The 19371-nt window shown below is 46.8% G+C and overlaps 2 protein-coding genes across 4 annotated transcripts in view; one reads left to right on the top strand and one right to left on the bottom strand.

Annotated features, from left to right (window-relative positions):
* RSPH1 (radial spoke head component 1) overlaps positions 1-12021 on the bottom strand; it is a 74197-nt gene extending 62176 nt beyond the window's left edge. For both annotated transcript variants that reach the window (XM_074814435.1, XM_074814434.1), the window contains exon 1: positions 11893-12021. In XM_074814435.1, coding sequence (XP_074670536.1) covers positions 11893-11920 — 28 coding nt within the window. In that variant the 5' untranslated portion in view covers positions 11921-12021. The remainder of the gene's footprint in view (positions 1-11892) is intronic.
* LOC141919252 (high affinity cGMP-specific 3',5'-cyclic phosphodiesterase 9A) overlaps positions 1-19371 on the top strand; it is a 105737-nt gene that overhangs the window by 44488 nt on the left and 41878 nt on the right. Inside the window, exon 1 of one of the 2 annotated variants that reach the window (XM_074814430.1) lies at positions 10185-10898. The exons of the other annotated variant lie outside the window; for it this stretch is intronic. Coding sequence (XP_074670531.1) covers positions 10830-10898 — 69 coding nt within the window. The 5' untranslated portion in view covers positions 10185-10829. Of the gene's footprint in view, positions 1-10184; positions 10899-19371 lie in introns of those variants that run through there. 2 annotated transcript variants of the gene reach the window in all.

Consider the following 19371-nt stretch of genomic DNA (forward strand, 5'->3'; position numbering starts at 1 on the left):
AATGGTGCAGTTGCTAAAAGTGGAGGGAAATAGAGGGAAACCTTCTGGTTTCCTTGCTCTGATTTTTACAGTGGCAGTTCTCAACATAGGGGTCACCAGTCCAGAAAGGTAGAACTGGACTTACTGACAAATCTGGGGTGCAGGCAGAGAAGCCTGAGAATGTGTGTTTTAGGACTGATACCTGTATTAGAGCTGCATTAGACAGACTAAATTCTCATACGCTTTGTTGTCAGGCAAATCACGAGATGCTAAACTTACCCCAGATTTTGGCAAGTAATTTTTTGAGAAGGATGAAATCACTCTCCAGCAAAGTACCTTGAAATGGTGAATGCGTGGAATCCCCTGAGCATCTGAAGTAGAACTAACATACCTAGTTCTCAGAACAATTTTCACTATCATTTCGAATGAGACCTCTTAGTAAAAAGGTTACAGATGATGTAAGTTATACAGTAACAGAGAAAACAAAGCTCCTGTATTTGCCTGCTTGAAATCCTCTAATAAAATAATGCATCCATTGAAGGAGCATCTAAATGTCAGTTCTGTGTGTGTCATCAGAAAAGAAATGTTATTTCTCAGCCTTCCCAGACCCATAAAAGCAGTCAAAATGGATGATTAGCAGCTCCCATACGTTCACCTTATGCCTCCCTGTAAACATCAGGAACTGCCTTCTACGTTGTTTTTACTGTCTCTGTTTTTCAAGCACAGTTGAAATTGTCCACAACAATGGGTTCTGCTGAGAACAACAACAAACCACCCTGTGATAAACTGTCTTGCTAGTCTTATTTTTTAGGCCAAAAAGTGGATCTAGTAAGCACTTGGGTGCTGTGTGACTTTCCAGCAAGTTTAGTATTCTGTGGCATGAGTCTATTTTCAAGCAAGTTTGTCCAAGCAATTACTTTGTGAATTACAGTTTGATTCACCCAGAATCAAATCCTGTATCATTTTGGAGCATGCAGCCTTTGCCGGGCTCTGCCCATACAGGTATCTGGGCTGTCTGTGGCAGCTAGTGCTCACTGGGGGGATGTGCTGGCTGGCAGAGGCTGGGCCAAGGGCAGGATGCTTTCACAAAGTGATCCGTGGTGATGGATTTCATGTCTCAGGAGGGTTCTGCTGAGCTTAAACCTCCTCACCTTTAGAATATGAAGCAGAGCCAGTTGTTGAAGCTGGCAGGCTCTCAAACAACCGTGTCAAAAGAAGCATGGAGCAGATGCACCCAGGGAGCAGCAGCACTGGGGAGAAATGGGACTCCAAAGGCGTGAGAAGAGCATGCGGCTGCTCTCAGGTAGTGGTAGAATGTCTTAATCTTGTAGAAGGTTTGGATATCCTTGTGGAGGACTCCATGGAAATTCCTACAAATAATATTCAGCAGTGCAGAAACAACTAGTACTGGTGATGTTTTGCGTATTGCAATATGATGCTATAGCATGCTAGCAATATTTAATTCATGGTAGCCACCACACATGTCGGGGTATGTGTGTGGTTGGGGGAGCATGTTCGTAATGCATGCTATACTTAGGGACTCACACAGACATGTATGTGCACATAGACGTGCACACGAACCAGGCACGCCTCTGAACAGCAGCTCTTCAGCAACAGATTCAGGTTCTTCAAATAAAACTCTGGTCTTCGTCACTCATTCAGAGAACATGGTGTGATTGGGTTGGAGGAGGGGAGAGGGATGTGTAGAAGACAAATAGACCAAAAGCACCATTTTATTAAGAGAAACAAAGTGATTTGTTGCCTTTTGGCCTTCTCCCCAGCGAGCGTGAAGGTTAAGCACTCATACGCTCCAAAGCAATCAGGGCTCGGCATCTCTGCAGGAATCCTGCTTTGTCAGCAAGTGATTCTGGCTCTGTCGATTTTCAGTTGCCCGTGGGCACCGTTTTCTTGGGCAGAGGGATGACGTGGATCTGGTTGCACTGCTGGCAGGAATGCCGGATGGCAAATGGGGAAGACTGCGCCCCTTGGATGAAATGGGCCAGCCATGGCGGGTGAAGACCACGGGGCAGGTAGTGGGGAGCAGAGCACTGGTCAGAGGAGGTGATGATGGAAGAGCAGCAAAAGAAACAACAAAGAAAAGAGTAAAAGTGCAGGGAAAAGGTGTGGGATTGGAGAGGAGAGCTGGGCACAATGCTGTGCCCTTTTTAGTGGAGAGCTGCTGGGTTTTTATTTTATTTCTGTGTGTTTACTTTATATGTTCTTGATCTTCTCAGTTTCTTGTCCAAAAATTTGTTTGCTGCCTACAGGAAGTTGTTAGACAGTGGCTAAGAGTCAACAGTGCATTTTCATCAAACACTTGGGCGGAGGGAGAGATCCAAGGAGGAGAAAACCTTCACACTCAGTGTCCAGGTTGTGTGGAAACAGCTGAAGGTGGGAGGATAAGGATTTTTAAAAAAAAAAAATCCAGGTGAATCCAGTGAAATCCATTCAAAGAAGGAAAAAGAAGGAAGAAAGGTGAAAGAGGAGGATGAAAAACCAAGAAGGAGACATGGCTTCAGCTGTGTTGGAGCATGACAGGAGAGGAAAGCCCCTCTGGAAGAAGCTTCCCACTAAAAGCTGTCATGCCAAAAGCCCGCGGGGATGGCTGCGAGGGTTGTCCCTGCTGATGGTCCCTGAGCTGCTCTCCTCAATTTTGAGGCTAAATACATGCTGTAGAGCTAGCACCAACATGGTGGGGTTGTGTCTTTCCCTGTGCAGGAGCTAGGAAGGGAAGCACTGGCCTGAGCTTGTTTTCTTTGCCTCTTGCAATATCTTGGACTTGAATGTTCACATCTCAAAGCCAATGTTACTGGTCTCAGGTTTGCCTGGGGCCACTTCTAAGAAAGGGAGGATGCAGGAGGGGAGGGGAGGTATGGGCTGAGACCCAGCACCATGGTGAAAACGGGCTGTGCAGGGCAAAATCCAGTGGAAGATGGAGAAAGGGTAGTGAAAAATATTTACCAAAAATAAAACTAATTCAGTTTTTGTGGGAGTCACTCCCTCCCCCCATGAGCTACTTCCATTTCATCTTCAGCACTGCCTTTTCTCCTGACCATACCATTAATTTATAATGTTTACTGTTTTCCTCAGGAAATGAAGTGTTATTATTGAATGAAAATCTCAGTTCAGTTTTGTTCCTTGGTGAAAGTTTCTGGCTTTCAAAGTTGTAGAGCAAAGCTCATGTACGTGACCTGGATGAACAGTCAGGTTCAGAAGGTAGGAGACAAGCTAAAAAAAAAAAAAGTACAAATGTGTTATTTGAAAGCAGACGCTAATGATTTCTCATGCAATCTTTTGAGTGTCTTTGGTCGTGACCTGTGATTTTTTAGAAATGGTGACAATATTAACGGAGACGTGTGATGGGTGATTGTCTAGGTAACGCTACCAGGGACAAGAGTTATTGAACTCAACATAATTTTGGAAACTGCAAGAATAGTTAAAAGTTTCTGCTTTTCATGCAGCCTTCAGTATTCTGGTGGAGCGGATCAGGCACTTTCAGTGCTTCCTAAGGCTTTTGTCATCCTTTTCACACAGTACCTGTGGCTCTGTTCTGGCCTCCCACCCTAAAAGATGAGACTAATCTCTTTATTGAGAAAATGTGCTTCTGCCCATTAATGGAAACAGGACTGAATGATCTGTGCAAGCAGAACAAATATGAGAAAATAAGTGTTATAGAAAAATGTTATATATTTGAGATATTATCTAGCTATCTATGGAGGTCTGTATTTTTAAAAATGATGTTAAAATAGAAGGTCTAATTTTTTATGTATTGTAAAGAACTATGCAAAGTCCTTTTATGCTGACCCCCCAGGAATTCACATGGCTAGCTCTGATTTTTATCGGACGCAGGTGTGATGCAGTTGAGGTAGAGTCTCCCACCCAGGGTCTGAACTTTGCCAATGCACCTAACTTGCTCAAAACAACTCCCAGGTAGTGAAACATTTCGTAGCCATTCCAGCTGATGTGATGGTGGGTCAGTGTTATAAGGAGGGGGTGAGCAACAGTGTGCAGACAAGGAGGCACGCAGGGATGAGTCACGGATGCAGCAATGATTGCCTCCTGCTCTGTCCATGTCAGGTCTTAAGCCCAGACAACAAAGTGCATGAATGTCCCCATCCCCAGGTGCCCCACATCTCATGAATGTGTGGAATATGTTACTCCAGGCTGGCACCGGTATTGGCAACCCTTCATTAATCTTCAGGTTTCCAAGACTTTAGGGTGTCTGAGGTCTGCTTGTCAGAACGATGGAAAGAGCTGATTTACAGTGAGTCACTGAACAGCTCTGAGCTTCTCAGATGGCAGTGTCCCAAAACAGGCATCTGAAGTAACTTCACTTTCCTGCACCACATAAAATGCCAGGCAGTTTTCTTCAAGTTGAGCCATATATCGCTTCCCTCCCGTTTGGGAGTATGGGCTGCGGCCCCCGCTTGGGCTTTCCTGCCAAGAGCATGAGCCAACCTTGTCCAGTAGAGGCAATTGACTTTTCCATTTCTTGGCTATCATCGCTATGAATGATCTAGCGGGTTACTCCAGACACAGTTAATTTCATTTATTTTTTTCTCATCAGCTCTCGAAAGTTCCAGTTGGGTCTGCTAATTTCTTCCATAACCTTATGAAAACAAAACTTTTATAGCTGGGCTTTCCCAGAAGATCTATATCAGGGATCCGGCACACTGGCAGTGTGTGTTGTTAGCAGCTAGTTAGGGTCCGTGCATGTATGTATGTATTGTATGCTTCATGTTGCATACAGCAGTGCCTTGGGCAAGATCATAAGGCACTTGGGTACTCTTGGCTCCATGTCAGTACTTTAAGTGAAGGCCTAAGAACAGATAGCTGGATTATGGAGATGGGAGAGGAGTGAGAAACGGAGGGAAGAGGTGGAAAATGGAAAGCAGAGATGGAAAGGAGCCTGAAAATCAAGCAGAGAGGTTGCAGGATTGCTGCAACAGAAGAGGGTGCGGCCAAGTCTCTCTGTAGAGACCTGGCAGCACATGGCACCGTGGCACGGGGTATGGCGATGCCTGAGGTCCTGCTTGCTCCTGGCAGAGAGAAGGGGTCACCTGGGGAGGTGATGTAAAGTGCTCTTAGCAAAATCAGGACTTAGGGTTTTCTGTGCCACTGCGTCGCAGGGCCTGAGCCAAGGACCTGATGCTAGTGCTGCAATGAAAAGAAACGCTTGTGGAGGCTGAGCTTCCTCCACACCCAGCAGGGAGCAGGGAAAGGCAATGGGTTTGCACCACTGGGAGACCTTCAGGAAATCAACTTGGGGAGCTGCCAGGTATTGCAAGTGCTTTAGAAAGCAGATTACTAAAAAAAATGCTAAAGTAGAGCTGGAGAAAGTAGTTTTTTTCCTCAGTAGACAAAAGAGGAAAGCCAAGAAATGCCAGATGCTGTAATGGACACATGCTTTCATAAAGTGGAAGGACCGCCTGTGGCTTAAGACTGCTCTTCTCCAAGCCAGTACTGCACACGTGGACAAGTATGTGTGAGTTAACAGGGTTTGCTATTTTTACTTTCCCAAGATTTGAGCCTATGTGTTGAAACACAAACAAGAACTACTGGTACCAGAATTTTAGCAACAATTGTAAACAGAATAAAGGCAGTATTATCACCAAGGTGGCCAGCATTGTTGGATTAAAGAGCAAGGCTGGTTCCCAAGTGAGTAATACTACATTTCCAGCCTACAGGCCTCTATATCTGCACCCTGGTGCCTTGGACCAGCCACATCAGGAGATCCCTTCCAGCCCACGTTCCTGGGGGTTTGTCATGGAAACTGGGATGTGGGCAATTACAGCTGCACAGTGTGGATTGGGGCTGGGGCTAGGGTGAGCAACAGACACAGAAATGGGGCTGGAGCCAAGAGTGAGGTGGGGAGCTGTGCTGCTGCATGGTGAAGGGCCAAATGCAGGCTTTCGGGTCCCGTATAGACAAATTATGTAAAGGTCCCAGTATTAATAATCAGTCATTCTGTAATTAGCATTAAATATGATCATTTCCAGGACTTGTCCTGCGGAAACCTGGCAGCGCATAAAAGAAATGTGCAAAGAAGCAAGCTAAAACTTTTGTATACAGCAAGCCATACGTTTTCCATAGGCTTTTGGAAAGGAGAGTGAGCTGGACTGAAAAGGTCAGTCATGCTCTGCAACAGGCACGATGGAGGAGCTTACACTGGCATAACCATCAGTTTAGCTATTAACAGCATAACTGCCATGAAAAGTTAACTCCTGCGTAGACTGACCCTAACTCAGATGTTTGTGGGGGAGAAAAATCTAGAAGCAAGAGTGGTGAGACACCAAAGACGGTGAAAGGAGGGAGAGAAGACCGAGTGAAGCAGGGAGGGGAAGAGAAGCTGGGGGAGTGAAGGGGAAACCTTCCCAGCTCTAAAGGCAATCAGACGTTTTAGTAGGTTTGAGAGAAATGGCGGGGAGAGGTGAATCAGTAAACCAAGGCCCTGTGGGAATGTGGAGACAGACTGACATGTGCAAGAGACCTACAGGGGAAGGGGGGGACCTGCAAGACAAGGGATTAGTGGGTAGAGGAAGCAGCTGAGAGGCTTAGATAGGGAGTAGGTAAGAACAAAAGTTGATTTTTAAAAATTATTATTCTCTGCTTTTTTCTTCCAGTCAGACTTTGTTCAAAGTATGACGCTGTCCTTAAAATACTTGGCTTGAGTCATGCTCCAGCTGCCCATCACCTTCTCAGGCCAGGCTGCACCTTCCCATTTCCAATGGTCCAGGAAGCATTTCCAAATACAACCTTAGACCCTAATCAGCCCCCTCCATAGGCACCAAGGTACTTTCTGAGCTTTGCACAAAACCCAAGGTTTTTTCTACCCAGCCTTGACCGCAGACTCTCCCTGCCCTTCAGGTGGGGTGAGCTATTTGGTGCTGAGTCCACCCAGGAAGGTGCAGGGCAGGAGCAGGCACGACAGGCAGGGCCCTGAGAGGTCTTGCTCCATCACAGAGGACAAGGAGAGCTGAAGTGCAGCAGAGAGGAGGAAACAGGGTTCAGCGATGACTCATGGAAATGCGTTTCTCTGAGGAAAAGTGAATGGGAGATCTTTCACTGAAAGGTTTAACTTATCTGGGTTTTTTCCCCATGTAAATCCCTTTGAAGATTACCACCCTGCACTCCCCCAGTTTGGATGTGCAGCTGCTCACAGCAGGTTGCAAGGGGCACTTGGTTTCTCGAGTGCTGCAGGAAAACTAGGTTTTGAAGAGACTGGGGGTCATGGTCTGCAGTGGGTGCCACCGTGTGAGCACAGCGACTTCAGGACTGGTGAAGCAAACCCTGGGAACCCTGTCCTATGGCTGTAAATAGGTGACTGATTGACGGAGATGTTTCAGGGACAGGACAGATTTTGGAAGACTATTTCAAAAGGATGTTGCCTCCTCAAGACGTGTCTGACAGGGGCAGCTCCTCAGAGGGGCCGCACAGGCTGGCAGTCCATGGGAAAGGTGAGCGGAGGCAGTGGCGGTGCCGTCCCTGCCTTCTCCTCGATGGCTCACTGCCTCGGTCCCTTCTGCATATTTGCAGCTATGGGCGGGGGGAACAGAGTGGATGGGGATGGGTGCCATGCCACCCCATGCCAGCCCTGCATGGAGAGTGGCTGGGGCAGCCCTCTTCATCCCTAAAGCTTTACACTTGCCCTTTAAGCAGGGTTTGCCGCAGGGGGGGGTCTCGACCCATGGAGAGACAGTGTGGATGTTTGTGCCTTGACAGCAGCGAGTCCAAGTGCAAATCATGTGTAATCTGAATATCCTACAGTTACACCTTGGAAACCCTTAATAAAGCTGGCTCTGAACCTCATAGGTGGAGCAGACCCTGGAACTGGGAGACAGAGGCGCCTTTTTTACTCCTTGGGAGCACCCGCCAGGGTAAGTGACATCTGGCTGGGGCATCGCCAGATCATCAGGCCAAAGGCTCAAGCCCCACAGCCCTCTGAAAGCCACATCTACTTTTCAGAGTTGTGTGTACAAAGTGGTGTGTGTTGGCCTCGGTAAACAACTTAGCAGAGAAGGCAAAGCAGAGCTGTGCAACGCTTGACGTGCCGCCTGCATTCTGGGGGATAATAGCTTAGTGGTGCCCTTAGCTGGCCAAAATGCTCCTTTAAGGCAAACAATGGAAAAACATTGTCTGGCACTGTATTGCCAGGATTTGGCCCAGCTGATGAACTGTTGAAGGGTTCGATAAGATAGGATAATTCTTCCCAGTCATTTCTGCCCCATGTTGCACAGCATATAATGAAATAAGGAGATTCGTGAGGGTTAAACCAGCTAAAGGAAGGCAGCGATCTCATGGAGCTGCACGTCCTCTTTGATGAATACCATCTTTTGTCGCCTTTCAGGCATGGGCCTCAGCTGTGCCTTAGGTTGCATCAGGCTTTTATAATTTCTGAGAACTCAGCTTTTGTAGATTCACTTCTACATGAAAAGTTCTTGAAAAGTTCAGTAATCAGCAATTTTACAGCAAAGCAGTTTTTCCAACAAGTATTAATGTAATTAAGGAAGGGGGTGGGATGTGTGATGGAGCTTAAAAAACACAATTTAAATACACAGAGACACTAGATATGACAAGGAGGATGGAGAGGCAGGAACAGGATCATCACCTGGATTTTGGAGCCTGACTTTTTGCTGGCTGGAGAAGCTGGTTGCTTTCTTAAATAGAAATCAAAAGGTGGATGCTCACCACTGTGAGATTCTCAGTGATGTCCAATCAAATCCTGCAGTGCACCAGTGACCTTGTCCGACCACTCTTGCAGCCAGTCATCATGGGAGGAGGTGTCAGCCTCCTCTACAAGACCAATCACCCCATGTGCATCTCCCAGTGTGAGTGCTCTTGCTGACTCTTTCCAAATGGCTGCGTTTTTGTCATCATGGCCATCTTCCTCAGGTACCTGCTGCTTGTCAAGGTCAATCAAATCACTCGGGAGTGAACCATGGTAAAGTGGGGTAAAGGCAATGCTTAGCGGAGCAGGGTATGAAATGATCAGTCAGAGAAGTCCTGACTGACATACAGAAGCGGTGGGGTTGATGTGGAAGGGCTGCTGCAGTGGGAGAGGCTGCACCTACCTCAGAATAGCCATGGGGATAGCCTACAGGATAGCCTAGGGGATTAGGCTCCAGGATAGCTTACTGGATAGCCTGTGGGATAGACTGCAAAATAGCCTAGAGGATAGCCTATGGGGTAGCCTCCAGGCCAGCTTACGGGATAGACTGTAACATAGCCTGGGGGATAGCCTAGGGGATAGCTTACAGGATAGTCCATGGGAGAGCCCTACAGTGGCAAGGACTTTCTTCTGGAAGACTTTAAGTGTCTGCTCCAAGCTGGCAGAGGAAGGATGTGAAGCAAAGGCTTGCACCTCCCCAAAGTGTCCCCTTGCTGCTGGCTCTGGGGGCATTAGCAGTACCACTGGCTCTGGTCCAAAAGACCAGCCTGGGACTGGCTTGGGGACCCGCTCAGCCCTGCCAGCTCTTAGGAATCCCCTTCACACAGCGAACGAGCCCTGCCTGCATGTTGCAGAGGGCAGCCGAGGCTGCAGATCATGCTGTAGCCCGCAGGGTCACATTGGTCTCCTCTGCAGGTCAGTTGTATCTCGCTCAAATTGCAGCGAGGGCCTGGGGGTGCACAGGGAAGGCAGCACCAACCCTACTGCCACAAGCCCAACTCTCCCAGACTGCAGCACAAAAGAGGCTGGGAAATGTTTTTGCAGCTCCTCCATCAGAAGCCTCAGACAACACAGATCTACCACTCACAGGCCGAGCTGTTTCCAGCCGCTGTGCGTGCTTGCAGCCCCTCAGCCAGCTTCTCTCCTCTGCGAGGGTGGAGGAGCCGCTGCCTCCAAAGCTCTTTCCCCTCTGTGACCGAGCGTCACCCGCCGCTGCTTCAGCTCCCCACAGGCACAGGCACTGCAGCACAGCACAGACACACAGCAGATGGCATTTGGCACCCGCTCAGAGAATCGGCTGTCGGATGCTTTGCTCCCTCCTGGTTTTCGGCTGTGCCTTCCCATGGGAGACAGTTTTGCCAGGATACTTCACATTCCCTTAAATAACAAATGCCTTTGCTCTGGGGGTGGCAAGGATGATGTTGGGCAAGAGCATGGGCTTATGCTTTCTTCATGCTTCTGGAGCTTACAGGGGAAAAAAAAAAAGCTGCTGCTTTTTCTTTCTGTCCTTGTAATGATAACAGGAGGGATGTGGAAATTAAGCTGCTGAGTTTGGGCTGGGACAGTCTGAGCCCTGGCTGTGGCAGGTGTTTGAAAGGACACTTCCATCACAGGGCACAGCTGGGAGCCTGTCACAGCGCTTGCAGGGTGTGGACAGCTCACCAGAAGGGTCAGTACTAATTACTAATTACAGTCCTATTTCAGCATAAAAGCAAATGACATCTCTCACCACCCCAACGAAATAGGTTTTTCCCCTGTCCCCAGCCCCCCCAGGGGATAAGTGCCACTTGGTCTTGTGTGTAACGGGAGCTGGTCAGCCCCAGGGTCAGAACTACAATGCGGATGCCCAGCAGCTCTCAGCCCGAAAGCCAAGAGGGGTTGTTGCTATGGGAATCGAGAGGGCACTTGCAGACAGCAGCTGGAGCCTGTGTCTTTCCCTGTCCGAGGCAGCTGGATTTGGAGGGAAGTGAAACTAAAAGGAGGTGGCAGAGAGAGACAGAGGCACAGCAAAATGCATGCACGTTAGAGGAGGGACCTTCCCAGAATGAGAGTACAGTGGGATACAGAAGAGCGGGGACACCAAACTGTCAGGCAGCGGTGGCTCGGCTTGGCAGGATAAACCTTATTTTCTGCTCTGCTTGACACTGGAAAAAAAGTCCAGTGAAAGCCCAACTGTAGCAAGATGGGATCTGCCTCCTCAACTTACCGGTCCAAGTGTATTTATTTGGATATTGATGGAAGAATTCAAAAGGTACTTTTGCCATTTTTCACAAAGTAGTGTCTCCGGACGCAGCAGCGGCTGCAGGCTGCGTTTGCTGCACGACCTATTTCTGGAACGCGAGTTAGACGCGTGTTTGCATTCTGTGGGGCTTCAAATCTCTTTTTAAGGGGAAGGGGGGGGGATCTTGAGCAGCTTCTGCTTTGTACACGGATGTTTATTTAAAGGGGAAGGGGAGGCTGGCAGCAGGGGAGGGCTGGGCGCTGCCAGCTCTTGCTACCAGTGTGGGGATCCTTGGTTTAGCAGCCGCGCAGGCTTCCTCTCCCGGAGTAGCGTCGCGATGTGTTTACAAAGTTTTGCCTGTGGAGAGGTTTTCACCCAAGCAGTGGGAGCTGGGAAGCACAGTGGGCTGAGTTATTTGGAGATCGCCTGCCTGGGGGATTTTAACGATGGGCATTTTCCTACCGCCAAGCTGAATGGTGGCAGGTGCCCGGCTGTTGTGCGATGGGGTGTGCCGCTGCATCGCTGCGAGGCTGAGGGGTCCCTGCCACTTTTGCCAAGTTTTTCGTAAATGGCGATAAACGTTAATTAAAACTTTCGCTTTCATTAGCCTGCCTTGTTTGCTTAACCGCGGTTCACGGCACAGGGAAAACTGCGGGATAAATGCATTCTGACTAAAAGGGAGAGCTTGCACACTGTCAAGCTGACAGCCCACTGCTTTTAAACAGAAACAATGTCACCGCATTTTTGCAAATCTTTTTTTTTCTTCTTTTTGTCAACAATTCTTTGGCCACAAACCAAGTGCCTTTTTTGTAAGAGAGTTGCTGCGAGGCTCAAGAACAAGTAAAAAACTCTGACTTGCAAAATTCGAATATCTCTCTCGTCTTCCTGCTCTGAATTTTCATTTCACCCAGCCTCGCCTTTTGTTTCTCCTTTAAAAAGAAACAGCAAAGATACCCTTTCCCTTCCCTCCCCTTTGCTGTATGAGTGACTGCAGAAATGAGGTAAAGGGAGAGCTGATACTCACAGTCCCGTCCCACCGTGCACGCCTCCATTGCCTACGGTTCCCTCTGCCACTGCCCTGGAGACCCACCACGACCGCCAAAGTCGTGTCCTCAGGAACAAGACCTCAGAGAATCCAAATCTGCACCAGGTTCCCCAGAGCAGGCTGCTCCTCTTCATCCATCTCAGGGTTTAGATGTGACGGTGGTCCCTCTGCCTGTACCGGCAGGCAGGAGTGTGCTGGCTCTGCTGAGCTGAAGGCGCCACTTCTCTCTTGCTGGGGTTTAATGTTTTGGTTGCCTGATGGCCCCCAGATGCAAGGCTTGTATGGAGCTCCCTGGCACCTTTACAGTTCAGTATGAAAATGTTTTGGTATTTTGAAAGGGTGGCGAGTGTTTCCATAGATGTTGGTAAAACACATTGTCTGTCGTCTATGCTGCTTTAAAAAAAAAAAAAAGTATTTCTCAGAACCAGTCTCTGGAGAGTACTTTTGACACTAAAAATGCAGAAGAGGCACAGTCGCGTGAGCAAAAAAATGCAAACTCGGGCACTATTAAGGTTTTTTTTTTCCTCAATAAACATTATCTGTTTCTTTTGTCAGATGTGAAATTCCATCTGTGCAATGTTTGGAAGGACTCCTGCAGTAAAAATGCCACGTAAATGGGGTTCACCCAGGGGTAAGGAGGGCATATCTCAGTTTCTCATGCCTCCTCAGTAACAACATCATTAGAAAAGAAAAAAAAAAAAACCACAAAGCAACCCTTAATCTTCCAAGGAATGCAGTATTGGAGGCTTCTAAAGGGAACTCATTAAATCAGTGCTAAGCTACTTGTCAGCCCAGTAATGAGCTTCATTATAACAGCACTTGTAGAGTTTGAAGGGGCTCAGCTCCAACTTGCAACAGGCTTGCTGGGCATCGCAGTCATGCAATAGAACTGGGCATCCTACAATAGCGCTACTTGCGATGGCAATTATTCACAGGTAATTTTTTGTTTCCATGGCCTCATCCTGAATTTCTACCCATGCAGCCACAGGGCATGCTACTGACTTTGGAAGTTGTTTTGCCTCATCACTGGGGTAAGTGAAGGGACAAACCAGGCTCAGAGAGCCATGTGCTGCCTCTCCCGGGAACCTGTGTGTTGCAGATGAGCACTAGAAAGTGCTCTGTGACAGGAGTGTTGAATTAAGTTAAGTAGGTTTGTGTGTCAGCAGGTCCACAGGGGCACAGTGGGAAGGGAAAAGAGATGCAGCAGTCACTGAAGGAGAGTTTGCTGGCTTTGAAACCCTTCTCAGAAGTCATTGAAATAAAGGAGGCACCATCAGCAGCGGTTGAACGCAGGAATACACCCAAGGCCACCATGTCCCAGAGGAAGGGCTGAGGTCCATACCTGGAAGGCCAGTGCTGTGAACACCCAGGAGTCCAGTAGCCTCCTGTGGGAGGGCGGTGGGGTGCTGGGAGCAGAGGGGAACCTAGGTCAGTGCTGCACTGCATCACTTGTACATCGCACTGGGGAAGCCTAGACCTCACCTCCACAACCTCCTCGGCTCCTGCCCTTTCCCCTCGTCCCCACCCTACCTGCACCCTCAAAGGCTCTGGTCATTTGTCACAGTTTGATAAACTGATCTTTCAGAAGCATGGGTAGGCACAAAATTGTCTTCACCAAAGCTGACTGCAGGGACAGGCTCTCTTCCAGTAGGCAGAGTTGACTGAGCATCTCCCCATCCTGGGGCAGCAAGGGCTCTGCTTGGGAGGGACACAAGGTGACCCACCTCAGCCCAGCAGACACCAACCACAGTACCCCCACAGGCACCTGAGCTCAAGATCCCCAAAAGGGTGGCTTCTGTGTCCACCAGGGGAAGGCTTCGGGCTGCTGGTAGCTGTGTCCCGACCAAGGGGCAGCGGATGGAGGTCTCCCGTGGGGTGGCCACCTAACGAGCTGGTAGAGGCAGGGCCAAATGTGAAGCAGGAGGTGGAGGGGACAGCTGTGCCGGGGCTGTGGGAGAGGGAAGATCAAAGGCTTCATGGCCTTACATCCATGTGCTGAACAGGGGCTCTGGGCAAACCAGCTTCAAAGAGGTCACTTGTTCTCAGAACTGATTGAAAAATAAAATTACAGTGTAACACGCTTCCTATCTAGCGCCTACGTAAAGGGGATGCACACCTGGGGGAAACAAGCGTGGCTCAGTTTATTTTTAAAGGATCCTCTCACTCAGAGACATGCAGCAGTTCGTTAGCCACTTGCTTGGACACACACCACCCTCTGCACTTCGCATGCGTGGCCAGGGCTTAGCACACCCATGAAACACATCCATGTCCCACCCCTGCCACAGCCTGGTCTGCTGCCAGGCAAAGGAGAAGACGATGGGACGGGGAGGTATCCGTGGCAGTGTTTCATATAGGATAAGGTGAACTTGCAGTACTACCGTGGACAGGGATTTCTCGTGTTTCCTGCAGTGCCACTAGATGGGATCAAGCACCCAAACCCCCAACCTGCCAGTGGAAATGTGAGGTTTGCTGCACCAAACCTACCTTGGATCAGGAGTCTTATTTTCTTCATAATGTTATTAACCCTTTGGCTGTATTTTTAAGAAAAATTCCTATTAAGTCTGTTTTGAATTAAAAATCTACCGGCAAGAAAATGTTCCCCAGCTTACGTCCAACTTTTTTTCCATGAAGAAATTGCTAGGGAACCTTTTCTTTTGACCTTTGAGATTTAAACGGTAGCAGAGCCGAACCAGACAGTGGCCTTATTCCCAGGTGGGTGGCTTCATGGCTCTCATTTTCAAATGTCACAGAGTAGTGGCTTTGCTTACAGAGTTATAAGGAGTTCCTCTGAGGAAAAATGCTTAATTCAAGAGGATTTCTGTCTCCAGTGTCTTAATCAACATCATATTTGTTACAAAGATGGAAAGTCAGAGGGGTAAAGAGCCTGAACTAACTGGAAAAATTAAAAGGACCGCTGCCTTTGTAAGGATTCTATGAAATCACTCAGGGTGGTATTTTCTTTCTCTTCAGAAAGCAGGTAAAGAATTTTGGAGTAGTTTTGCTGGTTTACTAAGTCATTCTGGATGCCAAACAGAGAAATTACCTCTTTTTTTCTCAAAGAAATGTATTGAGTTCAACCTTTCTGGGTGTCTACTGTACTGACCTGTGGAGCTGGACACTGAGCCATCCACAGCCAATTTTTCCTCTTGGCCCAAGGTCCACAATGAAAGGAACAACACTAAGACTGCATTTTGGTGCTGTGGTTATTGCATTGAAACGTCAGCACATGGGACTCGTTTCTGTCATGTGAGCTTTTCTTTTTAATTAGAGCAACAGCAACTGTGGTATAAATGCCTAGACTCTAGCAAACCCAACAGATTTTTCCAAAGCTCACCATGCTATTTTTAACACACCAAACTGGGTTCAGATTAAAAACAAAACACAGCAGAAAAATAACAGCATGATGGTCAGTTCAAGGTGATTAAATATTTTTGCATCCCGGTGGCTCTCTCAGCGTAGCAGGGCAAGGATGCTCTGCAGTGCCCATGGACCCCATTCTTTGTCTGTTTGGACTGAGGATTTAGGGCAACACCCTTTCAGCTGCCAACCATCAGGGAGGTGTGCAGAGGGGGCATTCATGGGCATCTGGGACATGGGCACCTCCAGGGGACACTCTGCCTGGTTGGTGTTCTCAGGTTCTTCCCATGCATGAACAAGGCTGTGCCAAAACCTGCTTTATCATGGTGAGATATAAGTATGGTTTTGTGGGATCAAGGCCATTTTCTTAGTGCTGGCAGATCTCTGTGGGTGAGGGAGAGTGAAAGATAGCACAGCCTGAGTCTGGCTAGTGGTCTTAGCTAACCTTGACTCTCTGATTTTAGCTGGGCCCAGTGAATTCAAGGCGGCTGCTAGATGTTCTTGTTGTAAAGCAGCAAGAAATGAAGAGCAGATTCCTAAAACTCTATCATGTTACAGCACATAAACATTTTAAAGAGTAAAAATGGCTTAAAACCATGCTTTTAAAAAAGTGAAAGAAAATGTCATACTTGAGGCCTCTCTCTCTCCTACTCTCCCTTCTCTTTCCCTCCCCCCTCTTTTCCTTCTCCCTTTCCTACTCCCTCAGAGCATTTAGGGGGCCAAACCATAATCACAGCACAGCCCTGTAATTCCAGCGTAGCTCCATAATTCTTCTGTACCCATCACCCAGAAAGGCTTGTTTACTGCAATTTATCTCTCTGAAGTCACATGCAGTCTATTATAGTTATTACAGTTTATGCTCACGTTAGCCAAGACAAAGTGTAAGTTTAACACTCTCCTGCTAGCGTTACTTACGGATTCGGACAAGCCAACTGCAGCAACTTATGCTGCTCATATACAACTCTTCAGGCTTAGTACAAACAAGACAAAACCACTTTGTTTCTAGCATGTTTCTAGTGAACTTCTACAGCTGCACATCGGTCTTTCACTGGCCTTTCACCATATCCGCTTTTCCTTACTCTGTTAACTAACAGCACCCTTCTAACAGTCCTATATTATCAAGCATGTTGCAATGTCAGACATTAATTATGTGAGTAGTTTTGAAACAAGCAGCCTAGCTTCACTCACATTGAGTAAGGACATTTGATGCTAAAGCATCCTTATTATCCAGTTTACAAAACATTTCAAGCCTAATGCATTAATGTGCTACGGGGTTAATTGCACTTAGTACTCCATTAGCAGCAAATGTGTGCCCTTTTTATGTTAAGAAAAGCCAGGGTATAGACATTTGTGTTATTTGTCAAAGGTTGAAATACTTTTATGTCTGCTGCAGAAAATAAACTTTCAGCACAGCCTCTCACAATCAGCCTTGCTGGTTCCTGGTTATATTCTGCCATTAATCATTAGTATTGAAAGACTGAATATTAGCAATATGTCCCTTAGTATGGTCAGTAGGTTGCACAAGTCTCTCTTTAACATAACCTTGCTTCTTCTGTGAGCCCCAATGACTAAAAAGTAATGAGATCCCTCCTTGCTCGTAGTGAAAGAGCCAACCTCTGCCATGCTGTTTCTCTCAATGGACGTCCAAGATTACCCTGGATGACACATGTATGACTGTATCATAGATGTTTTCTCTTTCCTGAAAAGAGAAAAATCTCTTTTCCCATAGTTCTCTGTTCAGGGGTGTTATAGGGATGGGAATTGCAACTTATCATATAGCCATGTGCCTTGGGATCCTGATACATCAGCCCTGTCTGGCAGCTCCTGTTTCTTATTTTAGGGTAATGTATCTAATTAGGAAGCTATCAGGATTCACCCCATTTAACCATTAACTGTAGCCAGCTAAAAGTTAGTGATGACAGCTCCAAGTTAGTCATGCAGGTTCCTCTGTAGTCACTGGGGAGGCGGGTGGTATCTCCAGAGGATGATTCAGCCCATCTTAAACTGGGTTTTGGAGACGTGTGGGCTGATATACCCTTTGGAAGTTGTCTTCTTTCTCTGTTGGCAAGAGAGGGAGTCTAGCAGAGCGACATGCATGAGTTGCCGAACTTGTAGATGGTTAAAGTTACGTCAGACAAATCCCACCCGTACATTTCACTGATGCGTCGCATTGAAATGAACGTTGTCAAGCTGCGTCACTGCCCGAAGGTAAGTGTGAATCAGCAGCACAGCTCTGGCAGTTGGAAGTAAAGATATCTACCACACTCCTCATCCTCTAACAGAAGTGGTGTTTGAAGAGCTCTGTGGAGCTTTAATTTTTGCTCAGCTGAGGGCTCTCATGTTTTCTTCCCCACACATGCACATGCACATGCACACATGCACTTATTTTCTGTTCTTCTCTGAGAGAAACTCCTACTGCATCAAACAGATGGCAAATCTGGCATACTATTTTTAATACTGCCTAACATTTGAAACTCAGATAAATGGAGTGGTTTTCCAAATATCAACTGTTAATTAGAGTGAGAAATAAAAAATAGACAGTTTGGATATAGTTGGGCTCATGCTATGCTTGTATCTGAATTCAAAGAATGACAAACCTGGATTCTAGGTGAGGGTTCTGTTGGATATTGGGAACTATGACTGATAGGTCATTTATTGCTATTTTTTGAGGAAGACCTATTTGCTTACACATTTAGAAATATGTATTCCTTCCAGTGATTGCTACAAAGTGGTATCCAAAAGTTCTGGATCCTGTTTCATTTGGACATGGACAACAAAGACCACTGGAGAAAAATTTCACATCAGCCTTCTGACTTAGCAATTCAGAAATCCTCCCTGAAAGCTGCTCTTACAGAAGCAGCAATAATTTTCACAGTCCATGCAAGATCCATAACTGAGTTTTACCAGACTCTTTTCTGACACACTTTCCTCCAATCTCATTAGTGAAAGATTATAATTTTAGATGTTTCAACTCCACAATTTCAGCCCTGACTCTGACCATTGCTCACTGAGGTGAATGAAAGACATTACCAAGTGCTAGAAGTCTTGAACACAACAGGCTGAGACCAGCAAAAGGAAGCAGGACTGGAAACTGAGGGTACACTGGCTTTGAAAATATTTCTGCATGATTTATTTAGGAATTTTACTAGGATAAAAAAAGAAAAAGTGAGTTAAATTCTTGGAAGAAAACCCAATTACCAACAGCAGATCAGAACGGGATAACATTCTGGACGGGGTTTGCAGTTTACAGAGAGGATTAGCTGTTCGGAGGATCAAATATAGAACAGAAATTGGATTTGTAAGCTGTGTTTTTACCCATCCTATCTGAGAGCAAAATATAATGTGATTAGTTGTAAACTGCTGGGTTGCAGAGTATGTACACAATGTCCCTTAGTAATATCTCCATCACAGTCCTTAATATTGAACTTCTCCTCTGACTGGGAAACCCAGCCAGAGTACCAGGGCTCTTTTTGAGAGAGGTTTTTAAATCCTTGTCCTAGACCAGAGGTGGATACTATGGATTAAGACAATGGCCCCTTATTTCAGAGGAAGATGTTTCAAAAAATGCAGAACTGTCTCCAGGAAAGAAGTCAGTCCCACAGAAGTGAGCTCTGGGCCAGGAACCAGCCATCCCCATCGAGTCATGTTGTCCTACTTCGCAGTCACTGCATGCTTCATCAAAATATTATTTCCACTCCAAAAATCCTCAGTTATTATTCATTCTGCTTTTCCCCACTTTGCTTCACATTACAAGGCAGACAGACAACATTGCCCGCTTAAATCAAATGGCTGCTTCTTGGTCTTGATGGAAACTCATTGAAATAATCAAGCTAAGCATTCAGAGACTAGTTTTTCTGTCATTTTTTTTCTGCACATGGTAGAAATTTTGCTAACAGTAACGAGGACAGAAATATGAAATAATGTTAACTCTCAATTGGGAAACGAATTGTTTGCAGATGCTGCATCACTTTTGAGGAAAACATTATTCTCTTCCTGGCACAAATCCAAGGGAAATGCAATTAACAGGGCTTATATGTGGCTGATTTTCTTCATGGAATTTAGTCATCAATCTGCAAGCTGAAGCAGGGGCCTCTGTTTCCC

Source organism: Strix aluco, chromosome 2, assembly GCF_031877795.1.
Source record: "Strix aluco isolate bStrAlu1 chromosome 2, bStrAlu1.hap1, whole genome shotgun sequence".
Taxonomy (NCBI): domain Eukaryota; kingdom Metazoa; phylum Chordata; class Aves; order Strigiformes; family Strigidae; genus Strix; species Strix aluco.